Raw genomic sequence first — 22,291 nt, 5'->3', positions numbered from 1 at the left:
CACTTTAAACAAAGCAAAGTGAAAAATACATACATACGCATATTAAATTTCTATGTTCTTCTCCAACTTGAATGAGAAGACCAAGATTCTTGGACTAGTTTCTGGATCTAAATTAAAGACAGTAAAGCAAAACCTTTCTAATCATTTCAGACTCTTCCATTCTTTTTGTGTATGCCCGAGCACCTTCATAACTGTAGTGAATCTATAAAAGGTACATTTTAGGAATCTCTGTCAGTTTACTAATGTTAGATGAAGTTCAAGGAAGTAGAAATTATATAAGACACTTTTTACAGGGGACAAGAGAATTATCCTATACTAGAGGCCTGGTGCACAAAATTCGTGCACTTGGGGGTCCCTCAGCCTGCGCCCTCTGGCAGTCTGGGAGCCCTCGGGGGATGTCCGACTGCCACGGAGGTGGAAGAGGCTCCCGCCACCACCGCTGCACTCACCAGCTGTGAGCCCGGCTTCTGGCTGAGTTCGCTGCCCCTTAGCGCTGCCTGATGTGGGGGAGATCACAGTTTATCAAATTCATGCCTTCATGAGTGTCAGAATTTTCCACTAAGGCTCGTTTACAGAGCCCTTCACTCAGTAGCGTGCTAGCAAATGTGTAACTGCCTCAGGGAGGGGAAAAACACCTGGTTATATCATTGGTTTGCAGCACTGGCTGATTTCTGTGGTGTAAAAACTCCCACATAGCTGGTCTTCAGTTACAAGCATGAAGTCAACTAATACAGACTTGCAGTAGCACATGATTGCTCTCTGTCCTATGACTCTGTTTTATTTAATTTTTTTATAATACTTTTACCTTTTGCTATTATCTGTTTAGGTATTTATTGACTGTCTTCCTAACAGGAATATAAGCACCATAAAGGCAAGGACCTTGTCCATCCTGTTCTCTGTGTCCTCAGCAAATACAAAGTCAAAGTAATTGGAAAGATTCCCAAACTTAAGGAAACTGTAAAGTATAAAAAAGAAAGAATAATTCAAGCAAAATACTAACACCATCAATATCACTAACACTGCTCCTTTTGTTTGGGGAAAAAAAAGAAAAACGATGACCAGAACTACCAAATGCTTAAACATATTGTGCTCAGACAATAAAAAATGGGTCCAGCACAGACACTACCAAATAAAGGACAACATTTACAACCCATAGCAGGCAATCTTATCATCCTTAACAATGCACAGGCAGTTATTTTATGGTTATAGAAAGGGAAACAAATAAGCCATATATTACCATTGGTTTATGTCTTATTAATCCAGCTTGCAGGCCTCCCTTCCCATACCTTGAATTTACCTTACCTGCGTTAATTAACATCCGTAAACATTCTATAGAGTTGTGATAAGCTGCTTCATGAATTGGCATCCATCCCCTATTATCAGCAACATCAACGCTCCGTCCCTTTTTGAGCAGTTTTCTTAAGACTTGAACATTGCCTTCCCTTGCAGCAAGTCCAACCGAAGAGCATGTGTCAGAGTAAGCCTCTGAAAAATCCATTCTTTTGACCAGTCTACAAAACAAGGCAGGAAGAAAATACTAGTGTCAATAAAACACTGAACTCCTAGAGATTAGCAGATCGAAGTGGACCTGTCTAACATCCCTCACATGAGGGCTGAGGAAGAGTCTGAGATGGAGAAAGAGACCTGTCAAGCCAGAGCCTCTGCTAGTCTAACCCAGGAAGTCTCTCTGATGAATTGAGATTCCTTGGAATATTTTTATTAAAGATAGCAAGGGAATTTTAAGTGTTCTATCATTCCTTCTCTGGAAATGTTGCCTGAGCAGCTCCTTCCTGCAAGCTTCTGCACCTACTCATATCCCCATTAAAATGTACTCACTAGAACTCTGTTGATGAGAGAGAGAGAGCTAAACACCTCCAGTTAATCCCAAATGCATACAGAGATGGCCATTTAGTGACCAGTAATGCTCAGCCTCAAGAATCCTATATAATAAAAGGCTAATATGCAAATTGTCTCCTAAGGAGTTTGACCGGGAAACTGGGAGTTTGACTGCTCGCTATGACATGCACTGACCACCAGGGGGCATCGCCAAACATGGTGGGCGACCTGCACTGAGGTGGGGGCAGCGTGGTGTTGAGGGAGCGAGGGAAGGAGGAGGTGGGGAGGCAGAGAAGCAGAGAACCTGATCGGCCCTGATCGCCAGCCAGGCCTAGGGATACTACCTGTGCGTGAATTTCATGCACTGAGCCTCTAGTTAATTTATAATCCTCTATAGCTAAAAGCTAAACCCAAAAGGGTTAAAAAAGAAGTAAAGGACATTGAAAAGAACTAAGTAGGTAAATCTACTTTTCCTGACACAGGCGGTCCTTTGCAGAAGGGGCTAGAACACTCAGGTTCTCTTTCTTTGATAAAACAGTGCCACTAACTGAATATATTAAGATGCATTAAAAGCATCAAAAAAAGATGAGTTCACCTTTCCTACACAAGCCCAGTAATTTCTTCACAGCATTATTTCCCTTTTCCTCATCATCTCCCTTCAAAGTTCATTTCAAGTCAATGCCCAATATAGTTCTCAATATATAACTCTCACAAAGACAATTTCTTGTTAGTCGCCCTATGAGGTGGGTTGGGCTAAGATTCAGAATTCTCAGGGGACTATCTCCTAAGGGATAGTCCCTCTCAGTAACATTCTGATCCCATTTTTCCTCTTAGTTTTGCTAATGATATTGGGGGATAATTCAGGAAATACCAACAACATGTCTAGTCTGATACAGGTGAAAAACTTTCTAGAACCACATTATAAATAATTTATCCAGAAAAGAAAGATTTGCAGAAAGAGGTTAAAAGAAACCACACAATATTTCTGATATTAAATCTAAACTTACACATGGTCACATTTAAATATAAAGCTGTAACTGCACAAGTTGATTCCACAATGAGCCAAATAGCTAAGGTTAGCTATGAATGAATTTGATCAGGTCAACTGGCCCATTACTAGGAAAGTGAAGATATTTATTACAGAATATTTAATTACTCAGTTAACAGTTATTTACTGAGCACCAACTAGATGATTAACAATGTGGAGGATATAAAGATGATACAGACACAGATTCTACCTCAAATTATGTACAGTTACATAGTAATGATAAATACATGTGATTCTAAATAAAAAGCAGAAAGTGCCATAAGAGAAGTACAGATAAAGAGCCATAGTAGTCAAAGAAGGAAGAACTACTCCAACTTGGTGAGGGATATAAGCTGGGCCCGAAAAGAAAGATGGGGAGGATTTGACAATAGGCAGAAGCAAAGACATAACAAAGCTTACAGAAATAAACAGTCGAGGTTGAGTAAAGGACAGTAAATAAGAGAAACAATTATTTCACTTTGTAAGGAGGATTAGGTAAACAAAGAACAGTAGAAAAAATGAAGTTATAGAAGTAACCGAAGCCAAAACTGTGGAGACTTTTGAATATTAAGCTATACTTTTTTTAACTATGTTAATTTCTAGCCAAGGCCATTACATCCAAGTTACACACACACACACACACACACACACACACACACACACACATTTTAAGGCAATTGATAAGTATATTCATCTAATGCAAGAAAAAACATTTTGATGTAGGTCTCTTGTAGCAATATGTTTATGGATTCATCTCCTAGGGCAAAGGAAACTAAGGAGACAAATAGGACTACATCAAAAGAAAACATCAAGAGAACAAAAAGAGAGCCCACTGTATGGGAGAATATATTTGGCGATGATACATCTGATAAAGGGTTAATACCTAAAATATGTAAGGAACTCATACAAATTAACAGAAGGAAGACAAACAATCCAATTAAATAATGGGCAAACGCCCTAGCTGGTTTGGCTCAGTGGATAGAGTGTTGGTCCTCGGAGTGAAGGGTCCTGGGTTCAATTCCAGTCAAGGGTATGTACCTCCATTGCAGGCTCGATCCCTGGCCCTGGTCAGGGTGTGTGCAAGAGGCAACCAATCACTCTTTCTCTCTCTCTCTCTCTCTCTCTCTCTCTCTCTCTCTCTCTCTCTCTCTCTCTCTCTCTCTCTCTCTCTCTCTCTCTCTCTCTCTCTCTCTCTCTTTCTCTCTCTCTCTCTCCTTCTCTTCCCCTCCCTTCCAATCTCTCTAAAACTCAATGAAAAAATATCCTTGGGTGAGGATTTAAAAAAAATTGGGCAAAGGACCTAAATAGACACTTCTCCAAAGTGGACATACAGATGGCCAAGAGACATATGAAAAAATGCTCAAAGTCACTGATCATCAGAGAGATGCAAATTAAAATGACAATGAGGTATCACCTCACACCTGTCAGAATGGCTACCATCAACAAAACAACAAATGACAAAGGCTGACAAGAATGTAGAAAAAAGGGAACCCTAGTAAACTGCTGCTGGGAATGCAGACTGATGTAGCCATTATGGAAAACAATACGGAGTTTCCTCAAAAAATTAAATATGGACCTGCCAATTGACCCAATGATCCCACTTCTAGGAAACCCAAAATACCAATCAGAAAGAATGTATGCACCCCTATGTTCATAGCAGCACAATTTACAATAGCTAAAATATGGAAACAGTCCAAGTGCCCATCAGTAGATGAGTGGATAAAAAAGCTGTGGTACATTTATACCATGGAATACTATGCAGCAGTAAAAAAGAAGAATCTCTTACCCTTTGAGACAGCATGGAGGGACCTGAAGAGTATTATGCTAAGTGAAATAAGTCAGTCAGAGAAAGACAAGTATCACATGATCTCACTCATACGTGGAATCTAAAAACAAAATAAACTGATGAACAGAGTGGATCCAGAGACATGGAAGCATGAAAGAGAGTGCGGAATCACGGAGGGAAGATGGGGGAAGGTGGGGGTGGGAAGTAATCAACCAAGGACCTTGTATGCATATAGTATGACCCATGAACACAGACAAGGGGGTTAGGTACGGGCCTGGGGTGGGCGGCAGGGTAGTCTGGAGGGAGTCAATGGGGGGAAAAGAGGACATATGTAATACTTTCCACAATAAAGAATTATTTTTTTAAAAATTTCATTGTGGGAAAACCACATACAAACACAAACAAGAACACTACTCCAGTCAAGCCAGTGTAGCTCAGTGGTTGAATGTCGACCCATGAACCAGGAGGTCACAGTTCCATTACAGTCAGGGCACATGCCCAGGCTTGCAGGCTCAATCCCCATTAGGGGGCGTGTAGGGGGCAGCCGATCAATGATTCTCTTTCATCACTGATGTTTCTATCTCTCTCCCTCTCCCTTCCTCTCTCTGAAATCAATAAAAACATATATATTTTTTTAATCTCAGAGGAAAGGTGGGGGTGGGAGAGGTGGGGAGAAATTAACCAGGGAACTTATATGCATATATGCATAGCCCATGGACACAAATAATAATGTGGTGAGGGCCTGGGAAGGGTGGGTAGGAGGTGAAGGGGTCAGTGGGAAAAAAGGGGGGAGGGACATCTATAATACTTTCAACAGTAAAGATAATTTTAAAAAAAAAGAACACTGCTTCAAAGACATTAAAAACAGAATTTGAGTAAAAAAGGTATGCATCTTTTTCCAAATTTTACTGACTTTTCTCATATTTAGGACAATGTTAATGGATCCAGATTATAGGCAATAATTTGAAAAACTATCTTTGAGATTCTTATGGGAAGGAGAGTCAAAAGTAATGTACTATATAATAGCAGGATCATTCCCTTCAACCCTTATACCAATTAGTTAACATGAATAAACTGTTTATGGTCTCTTTTTATACACATCTGCTTATGTTCTAGGCCAAAAGAGAATGCAAAACAATCACATGTGATGTATAAACTCTGGATCCTGCTTGGTGGAAAAAATAGCTACAAAAGCAATTTGAGATAATTAAGGAAATTTGAACATGGAATAGATATTTGATGATTTGATGATTATTATTGTTAATGTTCTTAGATGTAATAATGGATGAAGTTGTTGTTATTAGGAAAATGTCTTTATTTTTGTAAGTATTTAACAGTGAAAAATCATAATACATACTAGTATAACTTACCCTAAATGTTTCAGATTAAAAAGTTAATACAGAGCCCTGACCGGTTTGGCTCAGCGAATAGAGCGTCGGCCTGCGGACTGAAAGGTCCCAAGTTCGATTCCGGTCAAGGGCATGTACCTTGGTTGCCGGCACATCCCCAGTGGGAGGTGTGCAGGAGGCAGCTGATCGATGTTTCTCTCTCATTGATGTTTCTAACTCTCTATCCCTCTCCCTTCCTCTCTGTAAAAAATCAATATAATATATTTTTTAAATAAATAAAATAAAAAGTATATACAGAGAAAAAAGAAATAAAACATCTGTAGCAAATGTTAATTATTGGATTCACACAGAGGAAATATGAATGGTTATTGTACTCCTTTTTTTTCCCTCCAACTTTTCTGTATGTTTGAAATTTTTTAAAAATGTTGGAGGGTGGAGGGGAACTAACCATCCCAGGCAATGTAAAACTACAACTTGGAGAAAATATAAAAAGACTTGGTTATTCTTAAACTCAGCTTTTCTTTGTAGCAGTTTCCTACTGATTTCTTAAGAGCAGAAGTAACTCTTTGAACCTGAGTGCTTATCATTTTTAATAAAGGTAAAGACTATGAAATAGAAATCCTCAAGAAAGAACAATCATTTGGTAAGGCTTTTGTTTTCACATACAGAAACACAGCTGTGATAGTCCAAGTGAGCTTCCTATACAGTATTTTCAAACAGTAGCTCTCACCAGCAGATCGTAACACTTTTTAGGATCCTTGACCTGTTGGAAAAACTCATGAAAGATATAAAGTTTCTCCTCAGAAAAATACCCGTAGACCCCAAATTTTGTATAGTTTCAGGAGGTTCCACAGATAGTTTCCAAAGTCTGTACCTGAGCTGAGAACCTTTGCCTACTCTTTTCTGAGCTGCTCAGAATACTAAAGACGAATAAGGTCGTTTTCGCATAAAATTTAAATATATAAGCAAATTTCATTGCATTAATAATAGCTCTTTCACAAGCATATAAATTCTGTGATAAATTTCCTGCTTCTATTTGAAAGGTGATTTTTAAAAGTGTAAAGCCGAATATGGATTACATTCCCAGTTTGCACTCTTCTGGCTGCTGTTAAATGAGCAGAAATCCCGTTTTCAAAGTGGAACAAAATGTCTTTCTACGTGCCAACTGCCATACACATATATCTTTCTGAGTATCTAAACCACACCGGCCAAGACTCCTGCCCTTTCCATTCTCCTTAACGAGCCGTGTTCGAAAAAAGTACACAGTTCCAACCTCAGAGGCACACATCCCAGAAAGGATTGTGGGTATTGTAGTCTTCTGCACACGCGCACCAGAGGAAGGTCAAGGTGAATACCAGAGGCTGCAGGATAATCTTGTTTAGCATACAGAAGGTCCACGCTTCCTGCTTACCCTAAGCAAGGAAATAAAATAACACTGACCGAAATAGAGCCAGAAAACGCACCTCGAACTTCAAGTCCCAGTATGCTTTGCGCCACCAACCAGGGATTGCGGCTATCAGCGCCTGCGCCCAGCGCAGCCGGTAACGCGTCCGGCAAGCCGCAATCCAAACCCGTTCTGCCTCCACAGCCACCGCTGAGGTGCTGGCGAAAAATGTGGGTTTTTGGTTACGGGTCCCTGATCTGGAAGGTGGACTTCCCCTATCAGGACAAGCTGGTCGGACGCATCACAGGCTACAGCCGGCGTTTCTGGCAAGGCAGCACAGACCACCGCGGAGTCCCGGGCAAGGTAAGCCCCCAGCTGTCCCCCAAACTTACTGTCCCCGGAGCGCTGCTCCCCACCTGCTGGCCCACCACCGCGGGACCCACACCCCAACGCTTCCCAGGGCTAAGCTTGTGGGTTAGGGATCATGCTGTCCCATCTGTGCTTCTTCCTGTGCCACCTGCCTCCAACCTCTCCCAAACCTAGGGTACTCCCTCCGAAGCCGCTTGAGGCTGGTGGTTAGTTTCGTGAGCCGGCGAGAAATTGGGGTTAATTCCAAGCACACAGGCTCGCACAAGGCTGACGTGCTGGCAGGGGCCCCTTTCTTGGCAACCTCTGCCCCAAAAAAGGCGGGAAGATCAATCTTTGAGTCGCCACGGAGTTGAAATACTAAAATCAACTTGGAAATTCAGCTTTCTGGCCATTAAATTTGTTGGCATTTCTGCATTTTGGCAGACTTTCATTGGTTTGAATTTTAACGTATATGTTATTTCTGGGGTTTCTTTGTATTTATCCAAAGATTTATTTTATGACACCTAAGGTCATAGAACTCGTTTCCAAAATTATTTTGGGTTATTAAGGAACTTACTCTGATCACTTTGATTAGATGTTAAATGAGTTCCCGGTTAGTTATTTGAGTAACACAGTATCCATTAATATATCATTATTTTAATGTTTCTGGATGGTTCTTCTCTGAAGTATAAATGTAAAATGTAAGTTCTTTGATCAATTTTTCAGTCAGTCATGCACTCATCTCATATTTGTACAGGAAAATAGTAGCAGCTCACTGCTTATGGAAATCAGCCTTGTGCTGGCTGAAAACAACTAATCCGTAAGGAACACTGAATTTGAGTAACTAAGTGTGGATAACTTGAACACTTGTTTTAATTAACCTAACTTCTGGAAGAGCACAAAAATTTTTATTGCTTATATTTTCTTTAAAATACTCTGAAAGCTGTAGTAGCTTGATTACCGCTTTTCTTCTTTTTCTTTATTTTTATTGTTGATACTATTACAGATGTCCCCATTTCCTCCCCTTTGCCACCATCATCACACTGTTGTCTGTGTCTGTGGGTTATGCATATATGTTCTTTGGCTAATCCCTTCACCTTCTTGCATCCTGTTCCCCTTCTCCTCTCCCTTCTCCCCTCTGACCACTGTCAGTCCGTTCCATGTATCCATGCCTGTTTCTATTTTGTCCCTCAGTTTATTTTGTTCATTAAATTCCACATATAAGTGAGATCGTATGGCATTTGTCTTTCTCTAAGTGGCTTATTTCACATAACATAATTTGATAAATACATAATAAAATACTCTGAAAGTTGTATGAGTTTGATTACAGTTGTTGTTTTTTAAGAAATAAATATTGGCCCAAAAGCATGTTATCTAAAATGTTAGAAATTAGATGGAGAAAGAAATTGGGGTTAATTCCAAAGAAATACCTACAGTCCTGGAAAGAGGGGCTGAGTAGGGCCCATAGAAGCTTGCACCTGCTAGTAAAGAGACATAGGATTAAAATCACAAAAAGAGCCTGAGTTAGAAGTCATTCTACCTCAACTAGAGTTGGTTAATTAAGAATTTGACTTTAAGGTAGGTGACTTGAAAACTGGGGAGTGACTTAGAGCAAATGCATATTTATAGGCCAACAGAAACTTCATGGCCAAAGTATCACCAAGAGTGTTATAAAACAATATTTAATACTTTAAAGAACTAAGTTAAATAAAACACCTTTAGAATAGTCAGATCTGAACACTTAAAATTGCCATTCTGAAGAGAAAAGCCTTAGCCTAGGCCAGTGATGGCGAACCTTTTGAGCTCGGCGTGTCAGCATTTTGAAAAACCCTAACTTAACTCTGGTGCCATGTCACATATAGAAATTTTTTGATATTTGCAACCATAGTAAAACAAAGATGTATATTTTTGATATTTATTTTATATATTTAAATGCCATTTAACAAAGAAAAATCAACCAAAAAAATGAGTTCACATGTCACCTCTGACACGCGTGTCATAGGTTCGCCATCACTGGTCTAGGCTCTAATTTTAAGGACCAAATATTAAATATTTACAAGTAAGCTCAGCAGGTCTTGCTCAGTAGTTGAGCGTGACTTATGAATCAGGAGGTCACAGTTTGATTCCCAGTCAGGGCACATGCCCAAGTTGAGGACTCAATCCACAGGGGGGGGGCGTGCAGGAGGCAGCCAATCAATGATTCTTCTCATCATTGATGTTTCTCTCTCCTTTCTCTGAAATTAATTAAAAATATTTAATAAATAAATATTTGCGAATAAGGTTTAATAGCATATTTTACTACTCTAGTCTCGACCAAATGTTTGTTTGTTACATAACAATTGAGATATGTACACTGTGAGAATAGTCTGGTAAGAAATTGTCAAGTTAATACAACATAGTTCTTTAAAAGAAGACAGCCATAAAAGCCAGTATTTCTCTTTTTATTTAAATTTACTAAAAGATAAGGCAGGAAAGTTAGGAGGGAATAATTGCAATCGTCTTTAAAACTGTAATAGTTTTACACCTACTTCTATTTAAATAACCTATCCTAGAAAACTAAAGAAGAGTCTAAGTACTAAGCATTTTTTTTAATATATTTTTATTGATTTCAGAGCAGAAGGGAGAGGGAGAGATAGAAACATCAACGATGAGAGAGAATCATTGATTGACTGCCTCCTCCACGCCCCCTACTGGGGATGGAACCCACAACCCAGGCATATGTGCTTGACCGGAATCAAACCCCGGACCCTTCAGTCCATAGGCTAATGCTCTATCCACTGAGCCAGTACCATCTAGGGCAGTACTAAGCATTTTCTAAGTATGCTGTTCTGTTAAAAAAAAAAAAAAAAACTGGTAAAACATTATTATTCACTTCACATTTTTCATAACAGTGGATCACCAACCTTATATAAATATTAACTGTCTGACATGATACAAAAACCTACAGAAGTACCCATCAAATCAAAATAACATAATTGCTATATAGGACTATGATTTTTACAGCAACGTGTGCTCCTAGTAAGTCAGTCATCATTCCGTATGAAATGTAATATTTTTAAACAAATGTTAGACTTATTTATACACTAGTGGCCCGGTGCACGGATTCATGCACATTGAAAGGAAACTAATTAGAAGAAATATTTTAATATCAGGCTCCCTCCTCTCTGGTTCCGGGGTGCGTCACCCGAGAACCACCGCTACCAAGTCACCGTAGCTCGGCAGCTCCTGCATTGAGCGCCTGCCCCCTGGTGGTCAGTGTGTCATATGTACCGGATGATCAGATGGTCACTTAGCCTTTTATATATAGAGAGAGATTCTGCAAAGGGCTATTTACTTTATGAAATTGTGCTTTCTTTTTGGCTTCACTTAATTTTTTTACTAAGTTTAATCAAGCATTTCATCTATACTAATAATTTCATCTATACTGATAATACTAGTAATATGCAATTTGTTTGGGATACCATCACAGTAACAACTGATCAGCAGGCTGTATGTGCTGCAGGCATGGGTGGGTGGGGACTTGCAGAGTCGGGGATGAGGGTGGGGCCTCTCCCCCGGCTCCGGCCTACCTCTTTGGGGCAGTCCATCGAGGAGCCCCGGATGGGTGGGCCGAGCCTACCTCTTTGGGGCGGTGGATCGTGGGGCTCCTGCACAGTGACAGGGCACAGGCCAGGCTGGGGGGAACCCCCACACACACACCCCGAGTGCACGAATTTCGTGCACCAGACCGCTAGTTTATATATAAAAAACTGGCCATTTCTCAATCAAATGAAAGATTTATTTAAATGTGAAAATTTTTTCACATCAGAGAAAATTTTCATTTCAAAAAAGAGGAAACATTTTAACACAAGATAATTGTGAACATTTACTAAATCCCTAACTTTTCTAAAGCAGCCTTAATTATGGGTGTGTTTTTTAATATCTCCATTTTAAGTCAACATAACATGTAACTAATATATGCAAGTTGAAGGGAATGGCTTATAAAGGCCAAGATAGTATGGATAAAGCAGATTCTCTTAATTCACTTTAAAAGTTATCATAAAACATAAGAGCTTTTTTTAAAAGTGTCTCGTATGAGCAAATGAAGTTTAAATATCCCATGTCAACAATAATTTGTTAATGCTTGGTTAGTTGATGAACTTTAATTTAGAGGAAAAAATGTTTGTTTTACTTATTTGTGTTTTGTTTTGTTTTTTACTTTTTTTAAAAAACAGCCTGGAAGAGTTGTGACTCTTATTGAAGATCCTGGGGTATAGTATAATTTTTTTTTGTATAGTCTTTAGTTACATAAGTTGTTGAGATGTTTCTCAATTTTAAATTAAATTGTACTGACAATCGTTACAATTTCAACTGCACTAGATCTAGAATTCCTCTCTATTCATCTGTTGAAAAAAGTTGGATGCAGAATGCAAGGTACACAACAAAAGAAAAACAAATGGCATGTGGTCTCATTTATTTTTCTTAATGAGTTTGTTGATTGAGAATTTTGTGGTCCTCTTTTACATGAATGGAGCCAGCCCAACTACCATTAAGAATGAAATGGAAACCTAAAAGCTCTCCTCACATTTACTAGGAGTCTAATACAGGGTGTCCCCCCAAAAAAATGTATACATACTGTAACAGCTGATAGCTCACTTTTGAAAATGAAATATATTTTAATAAACACTGCCTTTATAATTATTCAAAATGTGTATATACATTTTTGGAGTACACCCTATATTTTCAACAAAAACCCCAGGCAGGAATTATTGCTTTCTTTATTGTCTAAATTTATCAATAGCACAACAGGTTTTTTAACAGGTTTGAAGCACTAGAAAACTTTTATTTACTCAATAGTCCTGTTTCTTAAATATTTTCAGTCATTTTATTGAGGTATCGGTTAAGTTTAATACTGTGAAATTAAAGATTTACCTGTGGAAAGGACTTTGACATACAAAAATCAGCAGCTAGCAACAGCAGATGACTAATGGTAAAATTATGAAATGCTTTCATAATTTACATTAGGAATGGCATCTATAATAAGGCTTTAAACTAGTAACTATAAATCTTAATTAAAGTTAATAAATGGTACTTTGTTTCTAGAGAATGTTAATTCATTCAAGAGAATGCTTAGCAACCTAAAGTTTAATAAAGTTAATAAAGGTGCTCAAAAAGATAGAAAATCTGTATTACAAAATGTAAATGTAACATATCACAGATACTTTATTTATAGTAAAAAAAACATTAGCAGCTAAAATATATTATTTTTACTGACACTTTGTTCATGGGCTCTCTTGACAAAAGAGGTTGTTATGTAGTATTCTCAAAGGAGTAATTTACAAAGGATACTTGAAAGTTTAGGCAATGAAGAGATGAACAAATAAACTGCTCAGCCCTTAAGTAGTTGATTACTACAGAGCTTTTAAAACCTTTTGGGGAAAAAAAAGAAAAGAAACACCCAATATGTAAAAAGTAAGTGATGCTCAGCTCCTAGCACCACCCCCCACCCCCAGGACCCCAATACTCATATCCAGATAGCCTCTGTGGTAGGCTTCAGGGTGGCTTTAACACTCCATGCAGCAGTTTGAAAACTACTGCCCTACCATCAGTGAAATGCTTATGAATTTAAAGCTTCAGAACCTCAGTTTTAATGACCAAATGAAGACCTGATCTTTTTTCATTTCGGTCTCATTAGATAAAAAACATATTTTCAAAAATTTAAACAAAGATAAATATCCTGGTGGGCAAGGAAATAATATTTTCAAACTGAAGAATTTAAAATGATTTCCTTTATTGTTTAGTATGTACCTCTTCGATGTACCAAGTAAACTGCATTGATTTCTAAGAATAAACAAGAAATTTTCTTACATCACAATGTACTTTCACCTGTTTTACCATGTAAATACTAAACAATGTATTCTTTTCACTTTTCAATAGGGTTGTGTATGGGGTGTTGCTTACAGACTGCCAGCAGGAAAGGAAGAAGAAGTAAAAGCGTACCTTGACTTCAGAGAGAAAGGAGGCTACAGGACCACAACAGTCATTTTTTATCCAAAAGATCCCACTACAAAACCATTCAATGTGTTGCTATATATTGGAACACATGATAATCCTAATTACCTTGGTCCTGCACCTCTGGAAGATATTGCTGAACAAATCTTTAATGCAGCTGGTCCAAGTGGAAGAAATACAGAATATCTTTTTGAACTTGCAAATTCTATTAGGAATCTTGTGCCAGAAGATGCAGATGAGCATCTTTTCTCTTTGGAAAAATTAGTAAAAGAACGTTTAGAAGGAAAACAGAACCTCGACTGCTTATAAAGACCTAATCATTGACTTTTCCAGAGAAGCAGAACTTTTAGTCTTCAAGAATAGTTGCACTGCACAATGACAATATGATTTGGAAACATATTTACTTGAAGATCTTATTTATTTTTAATGTTGTAGTCAAGATATCATCAAAATTTATAGTTACTTCCAAGTGTCCTGAAACACATATATATTCAAAGTATATGGTATAGTTAAAGAAAAAATTCAATTGTATATTGAACACTTGATCATGAGAAGTTCTTTAGAAAAATACATGAAATTTCACAGCTTGTTTTTTAATCAGAGTAAAAATAATTTGTTCTTTCATATGACAATACTATTTTGAAGTTGTAGAGAATTAAATCAAAAATCCAATAAATATAATAATCCGATATATTCCTATGCAATAATTCTGTTACCATGGTTTAAAATATACAAGCTGAAAATATGTGTAATTAGAAATATATAGTAACTAGAGGCCTGGTGCACAAAATTCATGCACTGAGCGGGGGGGGGGGTCCCCTCAGCCGGTCTGCGCCCTCTCGCAGTCCAGGAGCCCTTGGGGGATGTCCAACTACTGGCTTAGGCCCGCTTGGACATCCCTCTCGCAGTCCGGGAGCCCTCGCTCCTTACCGCCCACCTGCTCGCTGCTCCTTATCACTCGGCTCGCTGCTCCTTAGCACTGCCGCGGAGGCGGGAAAGGCTCCAGCCACCGCCACTGCACTCGCCAGCCAGGAGCCCGGCTTCTGGCTGAGCAGCGCTCCCCCTGTAGGAGCGCACTGACCACAAGGGGCAGCTCTTGTGTTGAGCGTCTGCCTCCTGGTGGTCAGTGCACATCATAACAACCAGTCGTTCTGGTCATTCCGCCATAACAGTTGCTTAGGTTTTTATTATATAGATAAGATTTCAGCTTTGATTAGAAATTTCCTTATTCAGTTATTAAATAATACCCCTTCCAAATTTAAGGCCCCCCAAATTAGCATGTTTAATATAAAAATTTCCTATGCATCTCCTTTTTTGAATAAATGCATTTTACCACATGGAAAAAAACTCATTCAGCTAAAAAAGCACAAATTACATAATATAAATCCACTAACAATGTAGTCTGTCATTCACTTTGTATTAATCTTAAAGTAAAATGTTTAAAACATGGGTATTCTAATATTATAAATTAACAAACATATTAAGTGAAAGTTTGGTGTTTTGATTTTTTTTTTAATATATTTTATTGATTTCAGAGAGGAAGGGAGAGGGGAAGAGAGATAGAAACACCAATGATGAGAAAGAACCATTGCCCTGGCCGGCTTGGTTCAGTGGATAGAGCATCGGCCTGCGGACTGAAGGGTCCCAGGTTCGATTCCGGCCAAGGGCACATGCCTGGGTTGCAGGCTCCATCCCCAGTAGGGGGTGTGCAGGAGGCAGCCAATCAATGATTCTCTCTCATCATTGGTGTTTCTATCTCCTTCTCCCTTCCTCTCTGAAATCAATAAAGAAATTAAAAAAAGAAAGAAAGAAAGAACCATTGGTCAACTGCCTCCTGCACGCCACCCACTGGGGGTCGAGCCCACAAGCCAGGCATATGCCCTTAGCCGGAATCGAACCTCGGACCTTTCAGTCCACAGGCCAATGCTCTATCCACTGAGCAAAACCAGCCAGGGCGAAAGTTTGGTGTTTTTAAGGTCTTTTAGAATTATAAATTTTTTTAATTAAAAAAAAATGGCATTGAGTGGATTTTTTAAAATAGATGTTTCTACTTCTACTCCAGGCCAATCATTTGCTATACAGATTTTTTCCTCTTCTGTCTTGTCACCTAAACAAGACTTCTGCTGAATTAGTGTTGATGGTGCCACTAAGTAGGAAATGTATAATAATAATATACATTATTAATTCATGTAGAATTAGCCTTGATTCAAACTCATCAGATTATTTCTTTCTCAAAAGGATATAGTCTCTCTAAAAATCTTTCAATATGAAAAGAATTTCAGTATCACATTAAATCTGATATGAAACAATAAAAATTCTTTTAACCCAGTCATGACTAATAGTACAGAATAAAAATAAAGCTGTCCTGTGTGATGATTGTGGGAAGGGGGGAAGAGAGTGAAGGTGCAAGAGGGCTTAGAGGGTAATAAATGGTGATGGAAAAAATAAAAGAAATAAGCTTTCTGGAGAAGACATATAAATAAATATGAAAACAAAAATAAATAAATAAAGCTGCCCTACATAGTAGGAATGGTAATTCTTTTCATGTTTTTCTATTAACACTTTTCTTGGTAATTTACTCAGCTCTATAGCTTTTTAAATATTTTCCAACACTTTCAGTATTAGTGTTCCAGAAGGCATTTCATTTGTCCTGTACAAGAAAAGTACTGACATTCACTAATGAATATTGCATAAGGATATACCAGGCAATTACATATGAAAGCATTTTCTCAATAACACCTCTAAACTTGTTCCCAGAGTAACCTGCATACAGTTATACATCTAATAAGTAGCAGAAATCCAGGTTTCTTTGACTCAAGCACAAGATCTTTCTACAATATATTTTAAAAACCATCTGAACTTAACCATCTTAACTACCCTGCATTTTTTTCTTTAAGAGGTAAACAAGATTAATGTTTTGTATAATGAAATAGTATATAACTTATGACATAAAGATGCTAGAGTTAATTTTGATAGATATATAGAGAGATTCCAACAAATATAATGGGCCTATCCAAGATTCACATGCTGTAGCTCACAATCACATGGGTGAGTTCAAAGATCTAGCCTTTTATTTTACAAGGTTAGGTCCAAAGGAGTTTGTGACTCCCCAGAGATTCTTCTATCACTTAATACAGAACAGAATATTAAGGGGGAGAATTACTTTGTGATCCTCATTTAAATGCCTTTCTAGCTTTCAGTTAGGAATTAGACAAACCTTGGCTAGTGTGGCTCGGTTGGGTGTTGTCCTGTGCACCAAAAGGTTGCTGGTTCAATTCCCGGTCAGGGCATGTGGCTGGGTTGCAAACTAATACCAAATAGGGCGTGTACAGGAGCAGGTGATGGATGTTCCACTCTCACATCGATGTTTCTCTCTCCCTCACCCTTCCTCACTCTCTAAAAATCAATAAAACTTTTTTTAAAAGAAGTTAGACAAGAAAATATGTGAACATGCATGTGGCATGCCATCAACACTAATAGGGAGGCCCTGTTCCAAAAGGCCCAGGAACAGGGATATTCATTTTCATTGAGATGGAGAGAAACAGAACTAAAGTGGGGAAGTTAAACAGTACTGAATTAGAGAGAAGCTAGGGTTTGGAGCCTCCAAATCAGCAAGAATCATAACAAAGGTACCAATTACCTAGAGCTTACTTTTGTTAGCAAAACTAAGTCTCTCTCTACTGGCCTTGGAACTCACTTTTAAAACATTTTCTCTCATTGTGATCTATTCACACACAAATATCAGGCTCTCATTTCTCGGAATACAAAGAGTTAGGTGATATGTATTAGGGATTCAAGTGTGAGTATAAACCCTCCATTGAGAAGACACCTGTAATATAAATCTCTAATTGAGTGGATTTTTTAAAATAAGTGTTTCTACTCCTACTCCAGGCCAATCTTAAATTTCCTTTTCCCACTCCCAAACAACACATTCACTGTTCAATCTACTAAGAACTATAAATAAGTACCATTTTATAAATACCACCTCCACACATAAAAGGTTTATCAGCCCGGCCATTGTGGCTCAGTGGTTGAGTGTCAACCCATACACAAGAGGTCACTGGTTTGATTCTCAGTCAGGGCACATGTCCAGGTTGTGGGCTCGATCCCCCATAGGGGGCATGCAAGAGGCAGGCGACTGATGTTCCTCTAATGGATGTTTCTATCTCTCCCTCTCCCTTTTTCTCTAAAATCAATATCAATAAAAACATTTATTTTAAAGTTTATCATTTAGGGAAACAAAGATTGTTGTACTGTCAACTTTGAATACTTTAAAGCATGAATGTGATCCATTTCTTTAAGACTGATTTTAAAAGTTTGACCATTGGGAGAAACCAAGATGGCGGCATAGGTAAACACCAGAAATTGCTGCCTCGCACAACCACTTCAAAAATACAACTAAAAGACAAAACGGACATCATCCAGAACCACAGGAAGGCTGGCTGAGTGGAAATTCTACAACTAGAAGGAAAGAGAAAAGCACTGAGACTCAGAGGAGGTGTGGAAGTAAAGTGCAGAGGTACGGAGGCGCACGCCGAAAGGGCTGGCAGCTGAGGACTCGGCGCACGTGGAAAGGGCTGGCGGCTGAGGACTGGGCTCTCAACTTCAGTCCCTGCACATGACACCTAAAGGTTCAAGGCATCTAGTCAAAGGCAGGGGGAAAACTCTCAGCCACGATCCATTAACATAAGGTGGTTGAGCAGGTATTGATAAAGAATTCATGCATCTAATTTACGTTCATTTATTTCATTGCAAGAGCAATAAACAATCATGTTTTTCTCAGATCACACATTGAAAGAATCTAAGGACCAGTGTGGTGTCTTTGACATGAAACCAGTGCTAAGGGGACTTGAACATGATTGCTATAGTTCTGGTTGCTTCATCCATAAAGAGCTCTCAAGTGTTCTCAAAGCAGGCCTGAGTGAAGCCTTTCTCTCATGATGGCCTCCAGTGAGTGTCCACAACACGTTTGCTTATGTTCTTTTTTGTTGTTGTTAATCCTCACCTGAGGATATTTTCCCATTTTATTTATTTATTTATTTATTTAAGTTTTGGCTGTATCTCGTCTTTTTTTAAATATATTTCTTATTGTTGATAGTATTACAGTATCTTAGAATGGAAGTGAGTGGAGAAAGAAGGGAGGGAGGAAGGAAGAGAGAAATATCAAAACATCAATGTGAGAGAGACACACTGAGTGGTTACCTCTTACACACACCCTGACCAGGGTGGGGGATTGAACCTGCAAACCAGGTATGTGCCCTTGACCAGGAATCAAACTTGAGACTCTTCGGTGAGTAGGCCAAAGTTCTAACCACTGAACACACCAGCCAGGTCTGCTTCTGTTCTTGATGTTTCATGCTGTGGTCTCATATTTCAAGTCTATCTTCCCTCAGTCAGGACTCTTCCTGGCTCATTGCTTATTGGTTGTTCTCACTTGGAACTTCATAAGCTTTATGCCATTTTCTCTTCTTGCCTCATTTCTGATTTTTCTTTCTCTTCTTCGGTGTTCTTTACTGGTTTGGGTCTCTGTCCTATCATTCCTCTGCTATTTTGTAAGCATTTTCTCTACAGGTCTTCAGTCTTACACATCGTTAACCATGTTTACAGTTTTAAAAACTTCTAAACCTTTAAGCAAATAAATACTCAAAAACTGTGTAAAAGTCACCAATGAAGTAAATAAGTGCTCAGAAACAAGTGCAAGTCTTATAAACACTTCATGAGCTGTATTAAGTTGAAAATAGGTGTTGCAGAAATTATAAATTTAATTTTAGAAGTATGACATAAACAAATGGTTCAAAATATAAGTATTTTCTCTAAGAAATTATCACTCACGTGTCATAAGGTGGTGTATTCATTGCTGGCAGTGACCACATGAACTCTTACCTGAGCCTTGGTATTTTTTCCATCGATTAAATGAAAAGACTGGTATTAATAGTACCTACCTCATAAGTTTGTTCTGAGAATTAAATAAGATAATGTATATAAAACACAGCACTAAGATCAATCAATTATTGGGTTCAATTTGCTGTTATTATGTAAGATATTTTTTCCTTCTGTTTGGAGTGAAATTTGAAGAGATAAAAAAAAAGCAGCTTCTCACCACCACAAACCTTGTTTTCTCACTGCTTCTGAGAGGGCTGACATCGCGACAGCTGTCTGGGCGATGCAGAAGGAAGCAGAACTCAGCCTTTCCAGAGTCACTCTTATTGAGCTGTTTCTCTTCCACCCTTTCCCCCTGTGGTCAAAACGTAGTTGAGGGAATATAATAGAATCAGGGGCATAGAAAGGGAGTGGACTGACTATTCTTGGGGGGGAAAGGGGTGTAGGGGGTGTGGGAAGAGACTGGACAAAAATTGTACACCTATGGATGAGAACAGTGGGTGGCGGGGGTAAGGGCAGAGAGTGGGGTGGGAACTGGGTGGAGGGGAGCTATGGGGGGAAAAAGAGGAACAACTGTAATAATCTGAACAATAAAGATTTAATTTTGAAAAATAAATAAATAAAAGAGATGTCAGAGAAAAAAAGTTTGACCATTGGTTAAACAGCATGCTATTAAACAATGATTGGGTTACCAAAGAGATCAAAGAAGAAATAAAAAGCATCCTGGAATCAACTGACAATGAAAACACAACAATCCAAAATCTATGGGACACAGTGAAAGCAGTCCTGAGGAGGAAGTTTATAGCTGTACAGGCCCACCTCAAAAAACAAGAAAAATGGTAATAAATTATCTAACCCTGCAACTTAAAGAATTAGAAAGAGAGCAACAAGAAAAGCCCAAAGTAAGCAGAAGGAAATAATAAAGATCAGAATGGAAATAAACGACATAGAGACAAAAAAAAAATACAAAAGATCAATAAAACCTAGTGCTGGTTCTTTGAAAAGATAAACAAGATTGATGAACCTCTACTCAGGCTCACCAAGAAACAAGAGAGAGGACCCAAATAAACAAAATCAGAAATGAGAGAAGTAACAACCAACCCCCCAAACATACAAAGGATCATAGAAAAATACTACAAACAACTCCAACAAACTGGACAACCTTGACGAAGTGGACACATTCCTAGAAAAATACAAGCTTACAAAACTCAATCAGGAAGAATCAAGATTTGGAAACAGCCTAAGTGCCCATCAGCAGATGAGTGGATTAGAAAACAGTGGTAGCTACACAATGGAATACTACGCTGCTGTAAAAAAGAAGGAATTCTTACCATTTGCAACAGCATGGATGGAACTGGAGAGCAATATGCTAAGGGAAAGTCGGAGAACGATAAATATCACATGATCTCACTCATTTGTGGAATATAGAAAACAACATAAACTGATGAACAAAAATAGAACCAGAGACACAGAAGCATGGATCAGACTGTCCAACCTCTGAGAGAAGGCGAGGGGTGAAGGGGTAAGAGATCAACCAAAGGCCCTAGCAGGTCTGGCTCAGTGGATAGAGTGTCAGCCTGTGGACTGAAGGGTCTTAGGTTCGATCCCGGTCAAGGGCATGTGCCCAGGTTTCGGGCTTGATCCCTAATGGGGGGCATGCGGGAGGCAGCCAATCAATGATTCTCCTCATTGATGTTTCTATCTCTCCCTCTCCCTTCCTCTCTAAAATCAATAAAAATATATTTTTTTAAAAAAGAGATCAACCAAAGGACTTGCATGCATGCGTATGAGCATAACCAATGGACACAGATGGGGGAGGGCATGTGCTGGGGGGAAGTGGGGAGGGGCGGCCGGGGAGAGGTCAATGGGGGGAAAAGGAGACTCATGTAATACTTGAAACAATTTAAAGAATGTAAAATAATAATAAGTAAATAAATAACTACTCTTCCTGCTTTGTGATTTGGTTCAAATTGGGATGGGGGTGGGGGGAGAAACAGTCTTTAGCAGATCTAGAAAAAGATTTAGCTTTTCCCACCACCAGAAAGACAATGTTAAGTGCTCTTTGGCTAACGCTGTGTAACCCATTACGTTAGAAATTAAAACAGTGGCATTGTTAAAAAAGAGGTGTAGGAGACCCAAACTTTCTGTCTGATTTTGAATGCAGGCAGATGTGTCTTAACCTCACGTGATTCATAACCTCACATTCACTTGGCCCTGAAAGCTCACATAAGGAAACTTGGCTTCATTGATAAAAACAACAACCCAACATTTCACCTATGGGATGAAGGAGGGGCCCACGTGGGGTAAAAATAAATAAATAAATTTTAAAAAAATGTCGGGACAGCGCTACCCAGCTGCCCGCCCCACGGGGAGGTCTAAGGCGCTCTCACACTGTGACGGGTTTCCCGCCGCGGGCATCCCTCCCCGGCGCTGCGGGACCGAGCAACCTGCCCGCGTTAATTGGTTCCCGGAGGCCCGCCGCCCACCGCGGAAGAGGCGGGGAAGCCTCCGCGGGAGGGGCAGCTGCAGAAGCTCGGTGCGGGGACGGGGGAACGAAAAGCGGCGGGAGGGGAGAGCAGTCAGGACCACCGTCCCTCCTCCCGTGGCACCACTTCCAGTTTCCTCGTCCAAGGACCAGAACCGGGCCCCTCACGCGATTCCCGCGCCCGTGCGGGTCAAACTGCTGCCCG

At 39.2% G+C, this 22,291-nt stretch overlaps 2 protein-coding genes across 6 annotated transcripts in view; one reads left to right on the top strand and one right to left on the bottom strand.

Moving 5' to 3' along the window:
• Window positions 1-22,291, bottom strand: part of ASB3 (ankyrin repeat and SOCS box containing 3) — a 77,432-nt gene that overhangs the window by 54,445 nt on the left and 696 nt on the right. The window contains exons 2-3 of one of the 5 annotated variants that reach the window (XM_005884629.2): window positions 7,272-7,410; window positions 1,303-1,511 (exon numbers count right to left, since the gene is read on the bottom strand). In XM_005884629.2, the coding sequence (XP_005884691.1) occupies window positions 1,303-1,498 (196 nt within the window). In that variant the 5' untranslated portion in view covers window positions 1,499-1,511; window positions 7,272-7,410. Of the gene's footprint in view, window positions 1-1,302; window positions 1,512-6,019; window positions 6,038-7,271; window positions 7,411-13,829; window positions 13,897-14,746; window positions 14,768-22,291 lie in introns of those variants that run through there. The other 4 variants (XM_014532010.1, XM_014532012.1, XM_014532011.1 and 1 more) reach the window with 4 other exon arrangements.
• Window positions 7,467-14,546, top strand: CHAC2 (ChaC, cation transport regulator homolog 2 (E. coli)). Its single transcript, XM_005884630.2, has 3 exons — window positions 7,467-7,745; window positions 11,945-11,980; window positions 13,647-14,546. The coding sequence occupies exons 1-3, from the start codon at window positions 7,482-7,484 to the stop codon at window positions 14,028-14,030; spliced, it is 684 nt and encodes a 227-aa protein (XP_005884692.1). The 5' UTR covers window positions 7,467-7,481; the 3' UTR covers window positions 14,031-14,546.

Source organism: Myotis brandtii, unplaced genomic scaffold (assembly GCF_000412655.1).
Source record: "Myotis brandtii unplaced genomic scaffold, ASM41265v1 scaffold84, whole genome shotgun sequence".
NCBI lineage: Eukaryota > Metazoa > Chordata > Mammalia > Chiroptera > Vespertilionidae > Myotis > Myotis brandtii.
This window is presented reverse-complemented; position numbering and strand designations above follow the sequence as displayed.